We start from the raw sequence: 21706 nt of genomic DNA, 5'->3' as shown, positions 1-21706 counted from the left end.
AACTCGTCCCTTTCCCTGGGCGCACAAATAAATAGAACAGTATCTACCTGTTTTGGGATGATACGGATCCTCAAGAAGATCTTCTGATTTCTCTCCCTACCCTCTCGGAAACAGGCACTTGTGGCCCTTGTTGTGTCTCGATTAGACTACTGCAACGCCCTTTTTGTAGGGATAAATAAGGGGCTCCTACACCAACTACAACTTGTGCAGAATGCCGCTGCTAGGCTGGTGATGGGCCTTCCCAAATTCCACTCTGTATCAGTCACCATCAGAAGTCTGCACTGGCTCCCTTTGGGGAGGAGAATTGTGTTTAAAGCCTTATGCCAGGTTCACAAGCCCTTTTATAATATGGGTTCAAAAGGCATTAAAAACAGTTTCGGAGAAATCTCCCCGGCAAGGAGCTGAGATCTGCCAGCAAGAACCGAGTAACCGTGCACAGGATTAGGAAAGCTAGATGGGGGGCGGGGGGGGGGTCTTTTCGTGGACTGGAGCTAACCTGTGGAACTCCCTCCTCAATTTCCTCCTTGGAAATACACTCCTCGTTCCATTAGGCCTTGAATACCTGGTTCTTTGCCTGTCCGGATCTGTAAGCCATATTAACTATGGACATTTCTAATCTTGACCCCCTCTCTACAGCGCCTTGATGCCCCTGGGCTAAGTTTGCGCTTTACAAAGCCTATATTCATTCATTCATTCATTCACATATATATATACATACTTATAATAAATACTTAAGGCGTCAATGTGCCTACAGGTGGAACTTAACCTACAGACAAAGCTGCCCTAATGGAAGTGGGATTAGCCCATAAACAGCATGGTGTCTTTACAATGTGCATCACTTTGCCCTAATTATGTGTAGCCAGGATGGTGATAAGGAGATGTGGTTAGTTCACATTGTGGTCCTGTTTATAAAACCTGACTCTGCATCAGATGGTTCCGGTGGCTACAGTGAATTATTGATGATGCTATCTATGATTAATGAGGCTGAAAAAAAGAATAGATTTTAGACTTCCTGGGACATTTTAAACTTTTTTGGAAGGAGTACACTTTAACATATGATTAAATGTTTTAGATGACAGCATGCTGAGTGGTCCGACTTCACAGGCATCCTTGGTGGCACACCCTCTCATGCTATAACTTTTCTCCAGTTTACCTGAAATACAAAGACAGCACACCTCAGTTTCCTATCATCTAGTGTACTTTGACTGGGTGAGATAGTGTGTGAGTATGAAAAGTTGTACATCACATAAATCTGCATGTTGAATGATTGAACCGTGACTTTTGTTTCTAAAAAAAAGAAGGCAGCAAACAATTCAGTTATTTCTGTTTAGTTATAATACTACGAACATAGTAGGAGGACATAAATGTGCTATTGACTGCACTTGGTGGGAACCTCATACCCAGATGGGTAATTTTCTCAGGGCGAAAATAACACATTTCTAGGATGAACACTTTTTCTGCAATAAGTCACTTCAGTGTTATATTATTTGTTCATTGTACTTCATTCTACATTCTTAAACATTTAAGCTGACACATGTTTTGCTTGGTGTTTGGATTGATCGAATAAGCTTTCTGAAGGCTGAATTGGGCTAAAAAAAAAAAAAAAAAAAAAGTTGAAACAAATAAAGAACCTCATTCCAAAGTTTATGTTATATTTTCTTGTGTATGCAGTAAGTATTTTAGTGGAATTAAGGCATCATGTGCTTGACTATCAATACATTTTAAGAGTGCAACCTTCCCCGGCAATAAGTCAATACGGGTGCTCAACAGCCAGGACACTGACCTATAAGGATAACAGTGATGGATATTTTAGTGAAAAGACATCAGGGGGACTTAGAGGGGTATTAACTTGGTACATGGTCATCAAAGCATAACGTTCCATGTATGTATTGTAATACCATAGCTGCTGTGGCTGTTCATGCTAGCATTTACTGAACCATTTTGCGTTGTTCTGCAGGTTACCTCCATTGTACAAATAAGAACTCAACAACTTTTTATCTTTTTTAGTTAACGGTAAGAAGATGCAAATCTTGGGGAGACCCACTTTGGCTTACCTTGCAATCAAAAATAATAGGAAGTGTACAGAAGACTACATGTTTGGCATTCGCCCATGCCACAGCTGTTCCTACTGGCTACCATATAGCCATTTAAAGTGGTGCGAGTGCAACACCTTGTTCTGATTGGGTGAATGCTTTGTCAAGCTGATTCTTCAACAACATTATCTTTCAACAGTTCTGATTGGGCATGCTTTCAAGCAATTAGAAAATCTATACTAATATAATAAAGAGAGAGCCCAAACCTTTGAGGCGGGTAATCTCAGGAACCACAGCACCAATCACAACACCCAATACAGCGTTGGAAAGGGCAGTTGCAGCAGAAGGACATAGGCTATGCAGACGCCCACCATATACATTTAAAAGGTAAAAGTACTGTGACAGCAAAGTAGTCCCTTTGGGGCGTGTCTGTGTTGTGCTGTGGGCGTGACAAACGCTGGGGGCGTGTGGTACGTTCCACCCTTCATGTCATGTCTCATATCGTGTGCTGTGGGTGTGTGCTGGGGGCGTGGGCGTGTGCAGGCGCGGGATTACAGAAAAAAAAGCGAGTGCTGTGCCCAATATTTCATTGTTTTTTCTTCCCAGGTTCTGTACATTCCAGCTCCTGGTGTGCTTGCCCCACGCTCCCAGTGACGTGCACCTGCTTTACTGTATGGAGGTCAGGCATGGCGCTATTCCCAAGGGCCGGAAGGAGCGCAAACAGGGGCCATTAGGCAGGAAATGTAATCTCGCCTTAACTTCCGGTGACGCCTTAAGCGCACACTGGAGATTTTCCACATCTGTTGCACACATGCCTCGCGCCACACACAAACGGACCCAAGGGCCGCCTCAACGGAAATAGCAAGAAAGGGACTATCCTTCCACGGGGATATGTGATGATATTCTGCAAACCAACATCCCGCATACCATCACTCCCCAATTTTTATAACGAGGGACTATTACTCCGCAAAGACATGATTTATAAAACTTTTACAACGCACATGACTTTATCACGCCTGCCATTATAACGCAAATGCATGTGGGGTAAGGTCATATACATTGTAAAAGTACATTATTAAAACATCAAATATATGTTTGTATATATGTGTATTTATACCAACTGACTGAAGCTGAGATCCTGCAAAGGTATAGACTCCACCCCAAAACCATCCTGGACTTGATCAGGGACCTCCTCCCATATCTGGAACACCCAACCCCAAGAGCACACGCCATCCCACCCCACGTGCAGGTGTTGTGCTGCCTACACCTTCTTGCCTCTGGAAGCTACCAGCATGTGATTGCTGCCGTAGGTGGGGTGTCCCAGAGCTGCCTGTCACGGTTCTTCAGAAAATTCCTTGCCGCCATGATGCAGAGGATAGAACACTACATTGATTTCCCTGACACACCTGCTGAACTAGCAAAGACCAAAACCGATTCCTACCAACTTGCACAGTTCCCACACATCATAGGCTGTATCGATGGGACGCACATCCCACTATGCTCACCTGCAGCAACAGAACACTTATAGAGAAACCGGAAATCTACGCATTCAATCAATGTGCAGGTGATCTGCAACGCTGCCAACATAATAACGGACATTGTAGCAAAATTTCCAGGGAGTACACACGACTCCTACATCTTCCAGAATAGTGGGATATACAGATGCCTTGTGGCAGGTGATTTTGGGGATGGATACCTGCTAGGTAAGTAAGTGTGAGACACCCTGATACTCAATGCAGAAGGATCAATCATGAGTATGTGCCTAATCAAAATTTCATTTTCCACCCAGGTGACAGTGCATATGCCCTGCGTTCATTTGTACTCACCCCCTACCTGAATCCATCCACCAGGAGTGAAAGGCGTTACAACGTGGCACACAGAACAACACGTTGCATGGTGGAACGCACTTTTGGACTGTTTAAAAGCAGATGTAGGTGCCTCCATAGGAGTGGAGGTGCACGGCAGTACACGCCAATGGTCTGTTGCAAAATTATAGCGACCTGCGCCATGCTGCACAATCTTGCCACCAAGGAGGGCACAGATGTAGAACTCACATATCATAAGGACATAGATAATGGGACAGAACAAGCCGATCACAATGCAGCAGGAGCAGCGCCAGCAACAGATGGTAGACTGAGACGCGCGGAAATCACAAACAGATATTTCTAATGGAGTGATGAAACACAGACATGTTTAGTTCTTGAAGCACGCAGTTTAATATGCACTACTGCACTTCACATATTTAAGACCACATTAATCAAATAAAATCCACTTTTCACACTGGGTGGCCAAAGTTCACTTCACTGTTACCTGTCCTGTGTTCTGGATGCAATGTTAATGTTTGCGCTTACGCATGATGTTGTGGAAGCCACCGGGCAGGGGATCAACTTGCGCGGTGGTGGCAGGGTCATCAGCATGGAGCCTGCTGCTCCGACGAACGTCCTGTACAGGCATGCTGGATCCACTCCTGGTTGTGGACTCCTCTGTGTCCCCCACAAACGTGTTACCAGCAGTGGCTGTCTGCTGTGTCAGCAGTACCTCCATAGCAGAGGTCACACTCCCCATCCCCCTGGACAAGTCACTGCAGCAGTGCACAATGTCAGTCTGCATGTTCACTGACCGACGGCATAGCAGTGTGGTTGCAGTTGCCAGACGGTTGATGGACTTATTCAGCTGCTTAACTTCGTGCCTGTTCCTGCGCCTTTCTGTCTGGTCACTCTCCAGCCTGTCACAGAGGGAACCCATGCGCACACCCATGTCCCTCACCCCCTCTGCCATGGACTCCATTCCTTTGGCCATGGACTCCATTCCTAGGGCCATGGAGCATATCCCCCGGTCAATGTTTAACATCCTGCTGTTCAGGATGCGCACCTGTCTGTGCACTGCCATGATCCCTTTGGCCTGCATGCGCTGGATCCCCACCAAAGGGCTTTCCAAACCAGCAAAGACCCCTGCATATCATGCCCCTCGTCTCGCCCACATGCCCTACGACCACGGGCACTTGCACGCCCAGATCCTAATGACCCCTGTTGCCAGCCAGTGCTGGAGTGCTAGGTGTGTGAACCTCCACCTCTTCCTCATCAGAGCTTTCCAGGATCCTGAGTGGTGGTACGTCCTGCCTCCTTGGCCTCAAATGCACAGAGGACCCTGAGCTTGGTGTTGTGGCGCCTGCAGGTGCTGCCGGAGTCTGTGTCTCAAACAGCAGGGGTGACAGTGGCTGTGCTGTGGTGTCTTCTTCCATTGCTGTGGGTGCCTGCATTGTGGGAGTGTCCTCATGGACAGTACTGGGTCCTGCTGTGTCTGTGGGCTTCTCCCTTGCAGCCGTTGTTGGTGCACTTCCCTACCCTCCCCTCCCTGCGCTGCACTGTGCGATTACTCTCCTGTGGGCAGACATGGACAATGATCACCTGTGTCGTTTCATGACACATTCCTATAACACAATTTTCTAAGCCTCAGCTGCTTGTGTATAGGGAGTGTGGCATGGCATACAGTATTCTGTGTTGGCTGCTTTGATGAGTGTTCCTATGACTACGACTACCATGATGCATTGCTGGTGAGTACTGACATGTGTTCTGGATTGTGATTGAGTCCCCACATTGGGGAAGGGGCCAGGGAATGGGTGGGGATTCATGTCCATGCATCTTACCTTTCTTTCTTGCAGCTCTGGCTGAGCTGTCAGCATCCCCAATCCTGTGTATGCTTTCAGGCTCCATGGTGGATTCCACAAGTTGCTCCAGTTCAGTGAGGCTTGGTGCACGGCTCTTCCCTCCACCTCAGGCTGAGGATTTTTTCCTCTGGGTTGCAATCTTCTTTTTGGTGGTGATCCTCGGATCCTACCACCTTTTCTTAATGTCTTCTATTTCACAATGTGTGACCCCTAGGGCATTTACTTTGCTCTGGATCGCCAGCCAGGTGTTCCTTTTGACAGACTCTGCTACTTGCAGGGACTGTCTCCCAAAAAGCTGGCTGTAATGCTGCACTACCTCCTCCACCACCACCTGGAGCTCAGTTGTGCTGAATTTCAGCTTCCATTTTCTGTCAACACCCTCCTTCTGGCCTTCCTGGGGCTCCATGGTGATGCTCTGTTGGGCTCAGTGCAGCCTGCTCCTCTGTCTCCCCTCCAGGTCTTCAAACAGTTCTGTGGCTCTGCACCTGCATGGGTGTGGCCAACTCCAGGTACTGGGTGTGGTACTTTCATCTGATTGGTTGATTTCACAGTTGCTTTGTTGTGGGGTGTGGTGGGTGTCCCTGATTGGTTGACTGGCTCACATGTCTTCCATTCGAATTTTCGAGACCGGATTTTACCGATTCGGTAAATACTGATTCGGTAATCTCCGATTCAGTATCTCCCATTCATTCCTATGGGCCTGGGGGCCCATCGGGTTGAATGGGTGATACCGATTTGGTGATTACCGATTCGGAGATTACCGAATCGGTATTTACCGAGTCAGGATTCCGACTGTTACCGAATCGGTATTGTTTACCGATTACGATTCATAAATACCGATTCGGTATGAATCGGTATTTATGAATCGGTCAAATGAAATTACCTACATCGGGCCCTAATTCTTTTAAATTGCATTATTTATATTATTTTTATTTATTATTTTATTTTATTACCTTATACACCCTGAAAACGAATCCCACCTTGCACCCCATAATCATAACCCACCCTTACTCCTTAAAATACCCCAACAGCCTTAAACACTAACCCATCTTAACCCTATAAATATACCCAGTACCCCAAAACCCAAACCTATCCCTGAATCCTAGAAATACCCCTGTAACCCAAAACCCAAACCTAGCTCTGAACCCTATAAATACCCCTGTACCTCGAAACCCAAACCTACCCCTCAACTCTAAAAATGCCCCTGTACCCCAAAACCCAAACCTAGTCCTGAACCCTAAAAATAACACTGTACCCCAAAACCCAAACCTACCCCTGAACCCTAAAATACCCCGAAACCCCGAAACCCAAACCTAGCCCTGAACACTTAAAATATTCTGTACACCCAAACCTACCCCTGAACTCTAAAAATACCCCTGTACCCCAAAACCCAAACCTAGCCCTGAACCCTTAAAATACCCCTGTACATCAAAACCCAAACCTAGCCCTGAACCCTAAAATTACCCCTGTACCCCAAAACACAAACCTAGCCCTGAACCCTTAAAATACCCCTTTACCCCAAAACCCAAACCCTAAAATACCACTGTACCCCAAAACCCAAACCTAGCCCTGAACCCTTAAAACACCCCTGTACCCCAAAACCCAAACCTACCCCTGAACCCTAAAAATACCCCTGTACCCCAAAACCCAAACCTAGCCCTCCCCCGGCAACATACTCATATTTTTTCACCACCTATTTGAAAAATGCACAGGTCTCTCTCATTGATGGCCAGCACCGACATACACTTTTAGACACACCTCCCATCACAAGTTCTAGAATTGCGAACTTTAGAGCTGGGGAGCTACGTTCGAATCGCGGCATCAGCTCAACATCCTGTGATTCCAGGCAAATAGCTCTGTCTCCCCGTGCCTACCACAAATGAATGTGTTCTTCTGTAATGTAATTTGTGCTCTTGCCAAGTTGTCGAGTTTGCGCTATATATTATTGCAAGGAAAAATAAAGTAGGGAAACTCGAGTTCACACACTACTGAAGGTGCACTCTTAAGTGCATCAGCAGTGCACTGTGAATCGGAGCGTTTCACAGGCCTGTCACAGATAAGAAATGCTATCAAAACGAAATACTACAAAACAATATACTACTGGCCGGCAGCAATTCATACCCGGACAACGTCGGGACGGGCTGCTAGTAGTTCATACAGTTAAGACTATTCTGATCTGGCTGCTATTGTATTTTTGTGTTTGGGTGCAAAAGCATTTTTCTACCTTTCGCTAGCCTGCTCTTGAGGCACATTTGTTTGAAGTTTTATACATTGTGATCTTGGTTCACAAGCAAGGTTCTACAACAGAACCAGACTAAGTTACCTATTTATTTATGTCTTGTCAAGGAGCATAATGCACAGATCTGGATTGGAGGTATCTAGTTGCAGAATAGGTTGAGAAAAGAGAAGCCAAGTAACTGCCAGTGGTGAGGCTGTATATGGCCCAGAAACATAAGACCTTCAATAACCTACACTTGCTCATAGGGAGCCAGTAAAAGAGAGGACGATAGACAGAAATTCTAGTTTTCCTGCTCAGCCCCATAATAAGCACTCTGGTTAAGTTGTAGTTTTTAAAGGAGATAGCCGACAATCCTACAAAAAAGAATTGCAATAGTCTAACCTAGCAATGATAAGGGCATGAAATTGATTGTTTTGCAGCAGCTCTGCAGGAATTGAGTAATTTTTAGTTAAGCATAAAGAAGCAGATGGTAAGCTTCTCAATATATGCCACAAAAGAGTTTGTCATAAAAAAGAATGCAGAAAATTATTAGACAACAACTTGTCTGAGGACAATAATTTGGTAGAACCTCAAAACACCATGTCCATAATCCCTCACCTATACAATATAGTCAAATAGATTCTGGAGAGTTACAAATGCTGCATTGGAATTGAAGGCAGTGCATTCATCACAATTTCAGATGATTTAGTTGAAGCACATGTTTTTTATTTCATTTGGCTATAATGCTGTAGTGTAAACTAGACCTGGTATTTTTTATTCATTTATCACAAAAGTTTACTTCTCCATTATTCTCCTTCATTTAAATGGAAAACAGCATATGTGATTGCATCCAAGTGACTTAATATAAATGTGATACAGTGCTCATGACTTTTATACAGAATATGTCACATACATCAACATTCGGGTCCAATACTCTACTTACAAAATCTCAATACTTCAGTTCCACCATATCTAAAAAAACCACAGGCACAATAGGCAACCTTCAAAAACTGAACACACAATAGGCAACCTTCAAAAACTCTATACACTATCGGAAATCTTCATAGATGAACTACTTCCATTACTTTCTGCAGTATATGTTCTGTTTTGCTTCTCTATAAAACCACAACAGTTAAACATAACTTCTCTTTACACCTATTAACCTTCTCACCTACCCTCTGCCACCCTGTACTACTCTTCATCAGACACTATCTCAATTCTCTATGTCTGCTCACCCTTCTTGAGCTCCATTGCACCCTTTCAGTCCACAACACCCAGAGGGGCATAATTACAAGAAGACATCCCCACCAGGACATTACTTTTAGCAATGCAATGTTCTGGTGGCAATATACCCTTCTCCATATTTACAAAGTGGCACTAAGCTTAAGCCACCTTTTGTGGCTTAACACCGCCTTGTAAATAAGGCCCCTTCACACGCATCATTAGCGTGAAAGGGGCATGCAATGGGTATATCTGTGGGCATTGTACTGCAACATCCATTACTTTTAACGCTGCCCCAGAAGGAGGTGTATTAGAATGGAGAAAAGAGGAGAAATACTTTTATTTCTCTGTGTTTTTGCTTTATCTATGTGTGCTGCATTTTGCAGCAAACAAAGAAATAGCCTCCACATGTATATCAAAAATAGTGAGAAAGAGAACACAATGCATTGTCTGGTAACACTTCTTTTAATTCTGTATGAGGTCCTAAAATTCCTAATCCCCAGGTTTCAGTAAATCCACTTCCTTCTATTGCTTTGGTATGTTGAACAGAAAAATATGACATGCTCAGCCAATTTGGCAACTGGAGGGCAGAACAGGCAGAATCCGTCACAGTCACTAGAGTGACAATTCCATTTGACTGTCAAATAGCAAAAAGGCAAGATCCCCTTGCGATTTTAACATAGAAAGGCTTTACAAGGGTTCAATCTTATCCAAGAATGCTTCCAGATGGTAATCTACTTTGAACTCTAAAAAAGAAACAGTAAGAGACACTGCCATAAGAGGGTATAGAATGTGGTTGTCAGTATAATGCCAATCAGATTTAAAATTAACCTAGCACCTGCAGGGGAAAACCAAAGATTCTTGTACCCAATCTGGCCTAGCTGAGCTTTCGTTATCCAAAGCCAGGCAATCTTACAGGTCATCTATGGCCATATGAAATTTCACAAGCTCTGGGGTAACTCAGAGTCTCAGCCAGCACAAAAGCTGTCTGAACCCAGCTGTTTCATTGATGCGTCTAAAGCCATAATCTAGGTGTAGGGGTACAAGCGTAGCTAGCTGGTAATCTACTTAGGTTCCTCATAAAAATGATGTTCTATAATATCTAAGGGTATAGTGTCTTGGAAGCCCAAAAGCTCTCCACCATACGGAATGGCTCCTAGTGCCTGTCTGTTGTAGGGCTGGAGTCACCTGGTGAAAAAAGGAGCTGAAGTGAGCCCTCAAAATAACCCCACAATGTATTTTGAGTCCTCGCATCTGAATATGGGCTAACCAATCAAATCCATGGTGAGAGTAACACACAGATATTCGAACATCTGAACTCTGTCAAGAGCCACTCCACTGACAGTCTGGTTTGCATGGGTTGAAAACCATTAATTTTCTCTTGCTGAGTTTAATCTTCAGCCTGTTTGCAGAAGGACCCAAAACAATCCAGAAGACTCTAGCCCCCTATAGGGAATTTCAATAATAAAAGGGTATTGGCTACAAACAATAGGGTTGGGATCTTCACCCCGGCAAGGTATGAGGTGTCACTCTCACATTTCAAATGCTGGGATACTAAATCATTAATATATAAGAGAAAGAGGGTTGGAGACAGCACACACCACTGCCTTACTCAATGATTATACAGGATGGAAAGTGTTAAGTCACCCTGAGGTCCACATCTGACCTGGGCATAATTGGTCAAAGGTAGTCTAGTTCAAACTTCTATAAGGTACTGAGGGACTCCCATCTCTGCCAATACCTTCCACAGAGATTCCCTGAGGGTTAGATCAAAAGCAGACTGATGGTCCAACAATAAAACATACATTTCTCCGCCCCCGAACACAAATGAAATTCAAGTATAGCAATTGCAGGGAGAACACCTGGTCAATTCTTCCTAAGCTATCCGCAAATCCTACCTGCAAGGAAGTTAGTACATTCGAATTGGACATCCAGCAGTTCAACCTTTTCAAAATGTACCGACTAAATAGATTTCATGAACTATCAAAGAGGCTTATTGGTCTGTAGTTAGTTTGGATCATTTCACCCCGCCTAAGTGAAAGGTATAGATTCACCGATCACTATAGCATTAAAGAACAGAAGAAAAAAAAAGACCCCATGCAACTCTATAAGACTTGAAAAGATCACCTGGCATCTTATCCAAACCTGGGCCTTTATTTGTTAGAATCAAATCTAATGCTTTAGAAATCTCAATGTTGGAAATACTGTGGGCTGTTTGTGTCACCGACTCAATGGATTGCTCACCCATAAAATTACGGAAGGGGTTAATACTTCCACCCTGGTGACTTGAGTATGAAAGGCAGCCTGAGACAATCCCTGGTCAACAGCTCCCAAATCTGACTGGGAGAAATGCTCAACCCAAGCAGCATCAGAAATGTTACAATCCAATGGGGCATGGATCCTCATTGGTGATGATGCACCCAAAAGAAAGATAATACTTGCATTTGATTGCACTCAGAATAGTGTTCCATTTAGAAGGTTTCTAATCTCTTTTAGAATCAACAATTTATTTTTGTATGGTGACCTGTCCATCCAGATGGGGACTCTACACCCAGTTTGGATGGATCAGGAAAGGCAACACCTGGCCACTCAGCAGGAGTAGCAGGGGGACTTTTTCTCCCGCCATTGGATTGGGCCTAATTTTTATCAAGACTAAGTGGCATATTAACAAGTAACAGGGATAATTAACGGTAAGGGTGCTTAGCAGTAATTTTTTTAACACCTGCTATTGCTGGATAATATTGCCTGGTTATCGCGTATTAACAACGCTAACCACCTAGAAGATTAAAAATCCAGCGATAGCGGCATTTTGGGAGGTTATCACTGGTAATGCAGTGATAAAACTACAAGGATAGGGATGTCCTTGTTGATAGCCCATGGTGGACTTAGCCATGTAATCCATCTCCCGTTGGATTACATGGCTAAGTCTGAAAATTAGAAGAAATAAAAAAGCAGCGTTAACCGTGGTTAGCGCTGCTTTTTTTGTCTCTAAGAGGGTTAGCGTGAAGCTTGATGAGAGGAGAAATGCCGCTTAGCATCATTTCTCCTATTATTTTGCTCAGGAACGCCCACTTTGCATCTCAATAGAGATGCAAAGGGAAGCAAAGTGAAAAGGGTGCTAACATGCGATTTTGCATGTTAGCACCCTGTTGTTGATAGGGCAATATTTTTATCTCTGCTATTTTGGCGTTTAAAGCCAAAAAAGCAGAGATAAATCCCTTGTTAATTTATTTATTTTATTTACGTAGTTTTGTATACCGCTAGCCTGACCGAAGTCTATCGGAGCGCTTCACAACAGTTACAGAGAAGAACAAACAAGAGCAGAACATAATACAATAAGGGAGCAAAAGAGCGCAGAACATATTGCAATAGAGAGAGACATTCTGGATGAGAGTCATAGTAAAGAAGATATTGAAGAGTTCCGTTACAAGGATTTGTTAGTCCCCAGCCAAGAGAGCCAAGAGAGGTTCAGTGTCATTTTCAGCACTCCGACTGTTCCTATCTAATCACTATGGATCAATCGAGGAAAAGGATTTTGAGATGACTTTTGAATTTAGCAAAGGAGGGAAAAGTTCTGATGTTGGGAGGGATAGAGTTCCATATTTTGGGGCCATTTCCGGTGAAGGATCTCGCCGCGTTTTTTGTTTTCGAGGTTTAGGCGGGATAAGAAGTAAGGTATTAGAACTTCTGAGTTTCCTGTTCTGACCTGCTTTTTTGAGTTTGGACACCAGGTATTCGGGTTTGCCTGTGTGGAGGTCTTTGTGGGTGAGGCAGGCCATTCTGAAGGTCGCCCACATTTCTATTGGTAACCAATTAAGTTCATTGAGTGCGGGAGAGTTATGGTCAAATTTCTTTATTCCAGTGACCATTCTGGCAGCTGCATTGAGAGTTGTTTTCAGCAGAGCAAAGTGTGTTTTTGCTATTCCAAAGAGGACTGCGTTTCCATAGTCCAGTTATGACAGCACCAATGCTTGAGTGGCTTGTTTGAGATCTTTGGTTGGAATGAAAGGTTTTATTTTATTTAGTAGCTTCAGATTAAGGAAGGCGCTCTTAGCCGAAATCTTAATGTGTTTGGTCATGTCCAGTTTTGAGTCTAGCGTGATGCCTAATGATTTAACAGAGTCAGCCAGGGTGATGTTCCCGTTGAGCGCATCGATCTCTTTTAGCCACTCGACCATTTGCGGTTCCTCTTCTTTGTTCGAGATGAGGAGTAGTTTGGTTTTGTCCGGGTTCAGTTTTAAGTAGTTGCTTGACAGCCAAGGTTGCACTTCATATCATCAATTATGTTGAGGATTGGGATTTCTTGCTGCACCCTTTCCTAAATCCCGACTGATGGGAGTCGAGGAGGTTGGTAATGTCCAGGTGTTGAGTTAGTTGTTGGTGTACATATCTTTCTAGGATTTTAGACAGAAGAGGAAGGTTGGAGATGGGTCTGAAGTTGTTTAGGTAATTTATGTCCAGGCCTGGTTTTTTCAGCAGCGGGGTGACTTGTCCCACTTTCAAACAATCTGGAGCGATTCCGGATTTTAAGGAGCTGTTTATAATCCTACACCAGAGTGGAGCAGGGAGAGAGTCTAGGGTGTGAGATGAAGGTTTAGAGGTGGAGATGAGGTTGGCTATCTCTTCTTCTGGAATGGGCTGGAAGAGTGACCAGGGTTTAGTGTTGGGAGTGAGAGCACAACTAAGCTCCTCAGCTGGGCTCTTAAGGGGAGGGAAGGAGCAGTTTGTGACCAGAGAGTGCTCGATCTTGAAGTCAGATAAATGTTCCCCAAAAGCTGGGATGTTACCCGTGGGTGATAGAGAAGGTGACTAACTAATGGGCTGTTATCCTTAGTTTTTATGTTGACAGTGAGACATTCAAAGGAGCTATACTTGCAGAAGTCCAATACAGTGATGTCTCTGTCATCTTTATGGATGATGGCTACTCCTCCACCTAGTTGGTCTTTTCAATCTTTATTGATGATGGAGAAGCCTGGGGGCACCAGCATATCAAAGGAAGGAAGGAATACATAAGCTTATACATTTCACTCAATCTCAACAGGAAAGATGAGTCATCCAGGGTTCTAAAATCTGCGGCAACAGCATCCCAGCTAACAGACACTACTTCAAACACTTTTCCTAATGCTTTTACTGATTCTATTAGAAAGCTCCACTTGAGCCTACGCCATCTATTGGTTGGAACCAACCTTCTGTCTAGTGCATCATACAAAGTATTCAGAAGGGTGTTGCCCAGATCGCCTGATATCAGTCCCAGAGCATTAAGATCACTATCGTGCCTGGGGACTACTTCCATGTCTACAAAGGATTTCCACAATCTAATGTCTAATAAGATATAGACAATACGGCTGGTGGACTGTGGGGAATGATACACGTAGTTTTACGCCCAGTTAGAATTGGTCCTCCCATTGCACGCCTGTAGGCAATTGCTATATGTAAAAGCATTTAGCTGTAACACAGCAGCAGACCATCTTTTGACCAGGGGGAGTGTGAGGTCAGGAAATCCCCAGGGCATTCATCCATATCACTGATAGGATCTTCTAGCAAGACAGACAAGGGCTCAAATTTCAAATTAAAAAGTGGCTGCTGTTATTTTAAAAGAAACTGCAGGCAGATCAGCCATATGTGAACCCATCTGTTCAGGGGAGAGGATGTAGCCTTACAGCTACAGCGGTCAACTTTGAAGCTTGGGAACCGGGCTCGAGTCTTGGCAAAGACGCTCAACATCCTGTGATTCTGGGCTGAACACTTAATCTCCCAGTGCCTAACAAAAATTATTGTGTCCCTCTGTAACAAAACTGGTGCTCATGTGATGCGCTCTGATACCTGATATCTTCGGGTCTAGTTTGCGCTGTATAAAACGTAAAAAGAAACAGTTACTTGAAGCACAGCACCAATACCCCCATGCCTGCAGTACACAATATATTATTAATATACAATACCTGTAGGAAAGAGAAACACACTGCGCGTCAGCACTACTCAATTCAAATTCTCTAGTAATGCAGTAAACAGTAGTTCTGATTCAAAGTGACAACGCTCCTGAGGCTCTTCCCTTCCCTGTGGTGTCAGCAGTCAGGTTAAAATTGACAAACCCTGCTGAGTGTCTGGGGCAGCTAACCAAGAGGCAGATTTGATGCCGTGTTTGTGTCACAAAAGTGAAGCATATTGGCGCCAAATCTTTGTGTCTACTTTTCATACCAACGTTAAACTTGTTTAGTGCTGGAAACAATGTGAAAGTATCTCGAAGCAGCGCGTAGCGCTGCTTTGAATTACCTAGTACAATGGGCCTTCCCATGCAACCATACAACATTTCTGACGCTAACCCCAATTTCCTAAATAAAGTAGACAGAGTTAAGCATCAGAAAATAGCTCATTCTTCAAACATGTGCTATGAAGGAGAAATACTTGTTTTCCCTTTACTTTTCTGACTTTGCATGTGTTCAACACTTCACAGAACACATACAAAGTAGGAGAATGTTTAAAATGAGTCTAAACATAGCTATTTGTACTGGAAGTGTATCCTTCCAGTACAAAACCTATGCTTGACTCATGGAGACACTTTTTCTCTATAACACAAAGGCGGCTCCATGGGGTACCGCAGATAATTTCAGCGCCATGCTAGGGAGAGGGTATGAGAGTTCCATATTTCAGTAAATGTGGTGCTCTCCTACTTTCTCCTTCTCACACAGCACAGAACTTGTGGATGTTGCACTGCGCTGCATGATAAATGTGTAAATCTTGGAACAGGTAGATATCAAATGAATCTGTGGAAATACCTCAATCAGGGGACTCAAGTTTTGACACCAAGCCAGCAACATTCCAGGAGACGATCTTACTGAGAATCCAAGGCTATGTGGGATAAAAGAGGAGGCCCAACACAACTAAGTAGGAGCATTCACACTCCAGAAGGAGTAAGGGAAGAATATGGGAGGACTAGGGATGGACAGCTGCACCTAAAGCACAGTGTATCAGCGCACTGTCCAATTATACAATTACACGTTGAACAAAAAGTTAGGGAGGGTCTAAGGGCAGGTTTACCGACCAACCAGATATAAGCCCCGGACTCAATATACAACAACAAATAATATCTGGGGGTCAAAAAGAGAGAGTCAGTAAGTCTAGCAGGAAGGACCACTATACCAAAAGCATGCAAAACAGTACCAGTGAGAAATAATAGTTAGTGAACGGTCAAGTCAAGACTCAAGAGTACATGGAGAAAAATGTATTGTTCCCATCAGAAGCCACACTGTACCGCCCTTGTTGTCATCATTTGGGATCTCCTTACCCAGGAGACAAGACGGCCGGTAAATGATTACCGTGACCGAGATGTGATGTGAGGGCAGAACAGAAGGGTATGATAGTGGCTAATGAAAAAAGCAGTGTATGGTGATTGGAGTGGAAAAGTGAAGGGTAATTATAAAATTAGGTGAATTGGGTGGAAAAAAGAAATTTTATTAATATCCCCCAACCCCTAAGATTAAAAGGCAGGTGTGGGTGCAGGTTTTAAATAATAACCGCACGTAATGGTGGTCGACATGTTTCTGCATTTCACAAAAAAAGATTTTCTAATGCATTCCTCAGGACCTAAAAAGATACACTACTGCTTTGTGAATATAAATAAAATGAATAATAAAGATATCACCTGGACATCCAGGCGTACTCAACCGTATACTGTCAGTGCATAATGGTAAGGGATCCAACATGTAAAACAAACAGACAAACAAACGGAGAAACAAATAGGACACTTAATGTTATACACATTGTTTCTGTTTGTAATCATAATGGCATTGCAATATGTTCATTTATTCTAGGACATCATCTCAAGTATACACTCACCCTTATGTGTAGGTTGAGAGGATTCACCCCTCCTGGCTGCAGCGCAGGTAAAAGGAGCACCGCTCTGGGGATAATCATATTGTATTTGCAGAGCGGTTAGTTATGTGACACTAGACAAAACAAGGTGAAAATAGAGTGTACTTCGAGACGAGAGGTAATCTAGACCTCTTATAAAATAAGGTGGTGACCAGGCTAGGCGTGACCGCCGTAATCTATCACAGTCAGTGGGGATGACCACCCAGCGTTGGTATCTTTTGAGTCTATCGCATTATGTATAAGGGCGAGATGAGGTACTCACTGAGTGCTTAACACAGGCGTAAGAATGAGTCGCTCTAATGATTTGCCTAACACTCGTTAATCGTGGGCTTATTAACACGGAGATCTGGTATGCATGGAAAACGCTCCGTGTGAACATTATTTAAAAGCGCACAAGCAATACGAAGTCAATGCGATACTTGCAACGCTTTCTATCTTTGAGAGCGGAGTGGCCTCTAGCGGCGTGTGTTGCTCCGTATCTGCTCAGGGAAAGAACAAACGCCACGCGCATTGAAAAAGCGGTTCGCGCAGCGTTCACTCACCTCTCCGTCGGTGTCTCCGGGCAGTCTTCAGTACTGCTCGGGGGGGCGCCGATCGCGGAGTGAGGTAATGTTTTGTATGGTTGTAATTCTTCAGACATCACGTGACAAAAGCAGTCACGTGATGCTTGGGATTATGGGAGATGTAGTTCGCTACCCATTTCAGCCTCCAATCGATGGAAAAAATGCTTTAAAGCTGCACAGCAGTGTGTATATATGTACATTGATTAAAACACACTCCGTGGTAATTAAGATCACAACTTCCACGGCATTAGTATCAAAGTGTATGCATACCGTAGCGTGGGTGTTAGATGGCTTTATGACAAGTATTAGTGGACGATGCATAGTGACATTATACAGGGCACCATTCAGAGGGACATTATACAGGGCACCATTCAGAGGGACATCCAGGGTATAGGCTCATTGAGGCCCTCCTTGTCGCTGTTAAGGCGGTATACCCATTTTTGTTCAATCTTGAACAAAAAACGGCTGACATCCGCACATGAATCAGGGATGTGCGGTTGCTCAAGGACTGTCCAGTAAAACTCTTCAGGACCATGACCCTTTTCCAGAAAGTGTGCGGTGAGTCGGGTAGCTTGTTTCCGGCACCGCACTGTGCTTTTATGTTCTTGGATACGTGTCCGTATCTTTCTGGTTGTCATGCCGACGTACTGTAATTGGCATGGACATTTGCTCAAATGTCCATCCCTGATTCATGTGCGGATGTCAGCCGTTTTTTGTTCAAGATTGAACAAAAATGGGTATACCGCCTTAACAGCGACAAGGAGGGCCTCAATGAGCCTATACCCTGGATCACGTGACTGCTTTTGTCACGTGATGTCTGAAGAATTACAACCATACAAAACATTACCTCACTCCGCTTTTTCAATGCGCGTGGCGTTTGTTCTTTCCCTGAGCAGATACGGAGCAACACACGCCGCTAGAGGCCACTCCGCTCTCAAAGATAGAAAGCGTTGCAAGTATCGCATTGACTTCGTATTGCTTGTGCGCTTTTAAATAATGTTCACACGGAGCGTTTTCCATGGATACCAGATCTCCGTGTTAATAAGCCCACGATTAACGAGTGTTAGGCAAATCATTAGAGCGACTCATTCTTACGCCTGTGTTAAGCGCTCAGTGAGTACCTCATCTCGCCCTTATACATAATGCGATAGACTCAAAAGATACCAACGCTGGGTGGTCATCCCCACTGACTGTGATAGATTACGGCGGTCACGCCTAGCCTGGTCACCACCTGATTTTATAAGAGGTCTAGATTACCTCTCGTCTCGAAGTACACTCTATTTTCACCTTGTTTTGTCTAGTGTCACATAACTAACCGCTCTGCAAATACAATATGATTATCCCCAGAGCGGTGCTCCTTTTACCTGCGCTGCAGCCAGGTGGGGTGAAGCCTCTCAACCTACACATAAGGGTGAGTGTATACTTGAGATGATGTCCTAGTATAAATGAACATATTGCAATGCCATTATGATTACAAACAGAAACAATGTGTATAACATTAAGTGTCCTATTTGTTTCTCCGTTTGTTTGTCTGTTTGTTTTACATGTTGGATCCCTTACCATTATGCACTGACAGTATACGGTTGAGTACGCCTGGATGTCCAGGTGATATCTTTATTATTCATTTTATTTATATTCACAAAGCAGTAGTGTATCTTTTTAGGTCCTGAGGAATGCATTAGAAAATCTTTTCTTGTGAAATGCAGAAACATGTCGACCACCATTACGTGCGGTTATTATTTAAAACCTGCACCCACACCTGCCTTTTAATCTTAGGGGTTGGGGGATATTAATGAAATTTCTTTTTTCCACCCAATTCACCTAATTTTATAATTACCCTTCACTTTTCCACTCCAATCACCAAACACTGCTTTTTTCATTAGCCACTATCATACCCTTCTGTTCTGCCCTCACATCACATCTCGGTCACGGTAATCATTTACCGGCCGTCTTGTCTCCTGGGTAAGGAGATCCCAAATGATGACAACAAGGGCGGTACAGTGTGGCTTCTGATGGGAACAATACATTTTTCTCCATGTACTCTTGAGTCTTGACTTGACCGTTCACTAACTATTATTTCTCACTGGTACTGTTTTGCATGCTTTTGGTATAGTGGTCCTTCCTGCTAGACTTACTGACTCTCTCTTTTTGACCCCCAGATATTATTTGCAATTATACAATTATACAACATGATGCACAGCTTTTTACTGGGACCTGTTAATAAGTAATCATATTAAATAATTGATAACAACGATGCATCATCCACTAGGGTTACCTGCGCTGGTGCTTGATCTAGTGTAGTAGGCACACTGGTTCTCCTTGCCTTCACAGAACATGTCCCCGTTAGCTGTGCATCCATCAGAGGAAAGGCCCTTAAAGCACGCTGGACACTTGTATCCATTCGTCGTCACATTTACAGGATACTCTAAAGGAACAAGGAAAATACATCTCAGGATTTTTTCCACTACTTTTGATGAAAACAAAATGTCAGCAGGATATGAGAACCTGTCCTTACATAGACCAAATCACTCCCGGTAAGACTGTCCCAGTTAGCCACCTCCACGAGGTTGCTACTCACTTCTCAAATCTCCCATAGAAATGGAGTCCCAGTGTGCATTCCTGGACAAACATACAGTTTCCAGACAGAGGATAAACAAGTCCATCTGTACAGCTCCTCTACTTGGGACATGCAGCACCAAAGGTCCTACTAGTTTCACCTGCAATGCAAGCTGTCCCAGCATCTTTATCAATGAATGGATTAATATGTTCCCCAGAACATCTGCCCACAACACTGTGACCCGTGGACTCCACAGGATAAACTTTGGAATCAAGCCCATAGTCCTAATATAATGTAGACTGTGAGGCCTTTTCACTCTCTACTGAAGTAGTGGAGTCAAGCCAGTAAGGCTTATTCTTGGAGAAGTATTTAATAGATACTAAGCTATAGCATGATAAAGTAAATAACACCCAAACTCAAGATGGAAAGGGCTTTTATTTACAGGTGTGTTAAAGAGTAAATTAAACACAATACACTGAAAAATCTGAAAGGCCCCTATTAATTCTTGTGTTGAGGAGCAACATAGAGCACTCATATTATTTGCTATAAGATTGGTGTCCCAATGGGCTTTGCTTGATTTGAACCAGGGAACTTTGGGACTTGTCACAAGTGACGCAATGTTACATTATTGCAACAATCTTATGATATTTCTGACTCTGTTCTAATGGCTCTGGCCCGAGAGGACTAGTCTGCTGGTTGAAACTTCAGCTAGTCAATTTTTAGACACAACACTGTTCAAAACCAATTGAGGCTGTAACAGTTTTTTAGTTTGTAGCAACTGAGGGATGTGATAGTGGATTGATACTCACTTTGCAGTCCTCCATTGAATATGGATTGTGTTATCACACTCCCGGTCACAATTGAAATCTTCTAGTTGTAGGGTACACAATCAGTCACCAGGAGAACAGGACTTTACGATGGAGACCCAGCACAAAGAAAAATAGTATCATCTCTTCATTGCGTCCTTGATATGGAGATTGATGACTCTGGGTTGGGCTCTATTCATTGACGCATCCTACCAGGGCCAGATTGGGAATCCAAAGTAGCCCTTGCAAATTTTGTCAGAACCAGCCCCCCAACGGTGCATAGCATGTGCATTTTGAGAGCCTGACCAGTACAGAGGGGGATGTTTGGAAGGGGTTCTCCGGCCGAGAAAATTTTGGGAAAAAATAGTGCAATGTACATTACAATTTTCAATTGATATATTCAATTGTATTCGCTTTAAAGCATAGTAAATGATGACCTTACTGTGCACCAGGATATGACCATCAGGGCCTCTCATCTCTGCACAGCCTCTCTTCCACATGAATTTTATTTGTTTTATACCACCACTCATACATGTGTAGGGTGTTGGAGCACTTAACACACACAGACAACGTATCATACGTGTGTAATAAGACCATAGAACATTTTACATAAGGCAATGGGGACTATAAGATGTAGGATTCACATGCTACTGATACTGGTAGGCAGGCTTTATGAATGCTTGGTCTGGAGAAGCACAAATCCAAGATTCAGAACATAAAACCGTGGTTAGGGATGACTTTACTAATAGGAACTTATTTCTTTCCGTGGGTA

At 43.7% G+C, this 21706-nt stretch overlaps 1 protein-coding gene across 1 annotated transcript in view; it reads right to left on the bottom strand.

The window, feature by feature from the left end:
* Positions 1–1022: 1022 nt before the first annotated feature.
* LOC147701142 (urokinase plasminogen activator surface receptor-like) overlaps positions 1023–21706 on the bottom strand; it is a 64494-nt gene continuing 43810 nt past the window's right edge. Inside the window, exons 4-5 of the mRNA XM_086929308.1 lie at positions 19847–19996; positions 1023–1153 (exon numbers count right to left, since the gene is read on the bottom strand). Of these exons, the coding sequence (XP_086785434.1) occupies positions 1023–1153; positions 19847–19996 (281 nt within the window). The remainder of the gene's footprint in view (positions 1154–19846; positions 19997–21706) is intronic.

Source organism: Lissotriton vulgaris, chromosome 7 (genome assembly GCF_964263255.1).
Source record: "Lissotriton vulgaris chromosome 7, aLisVul1.2, whole genome shotgun sequence".
Taxonomy (NCBI): Eukaryota; Metazoa; Chordata; class Amphibia; order Caudata; family Salamandridae; genus Lissotriton; species Lissotriton vulgaris.
The sequence above is the reverse complement of the archived record's forward strand: the minus strand, read 5'-3'. Positions and strand labels throughout refer to the sequence as shown.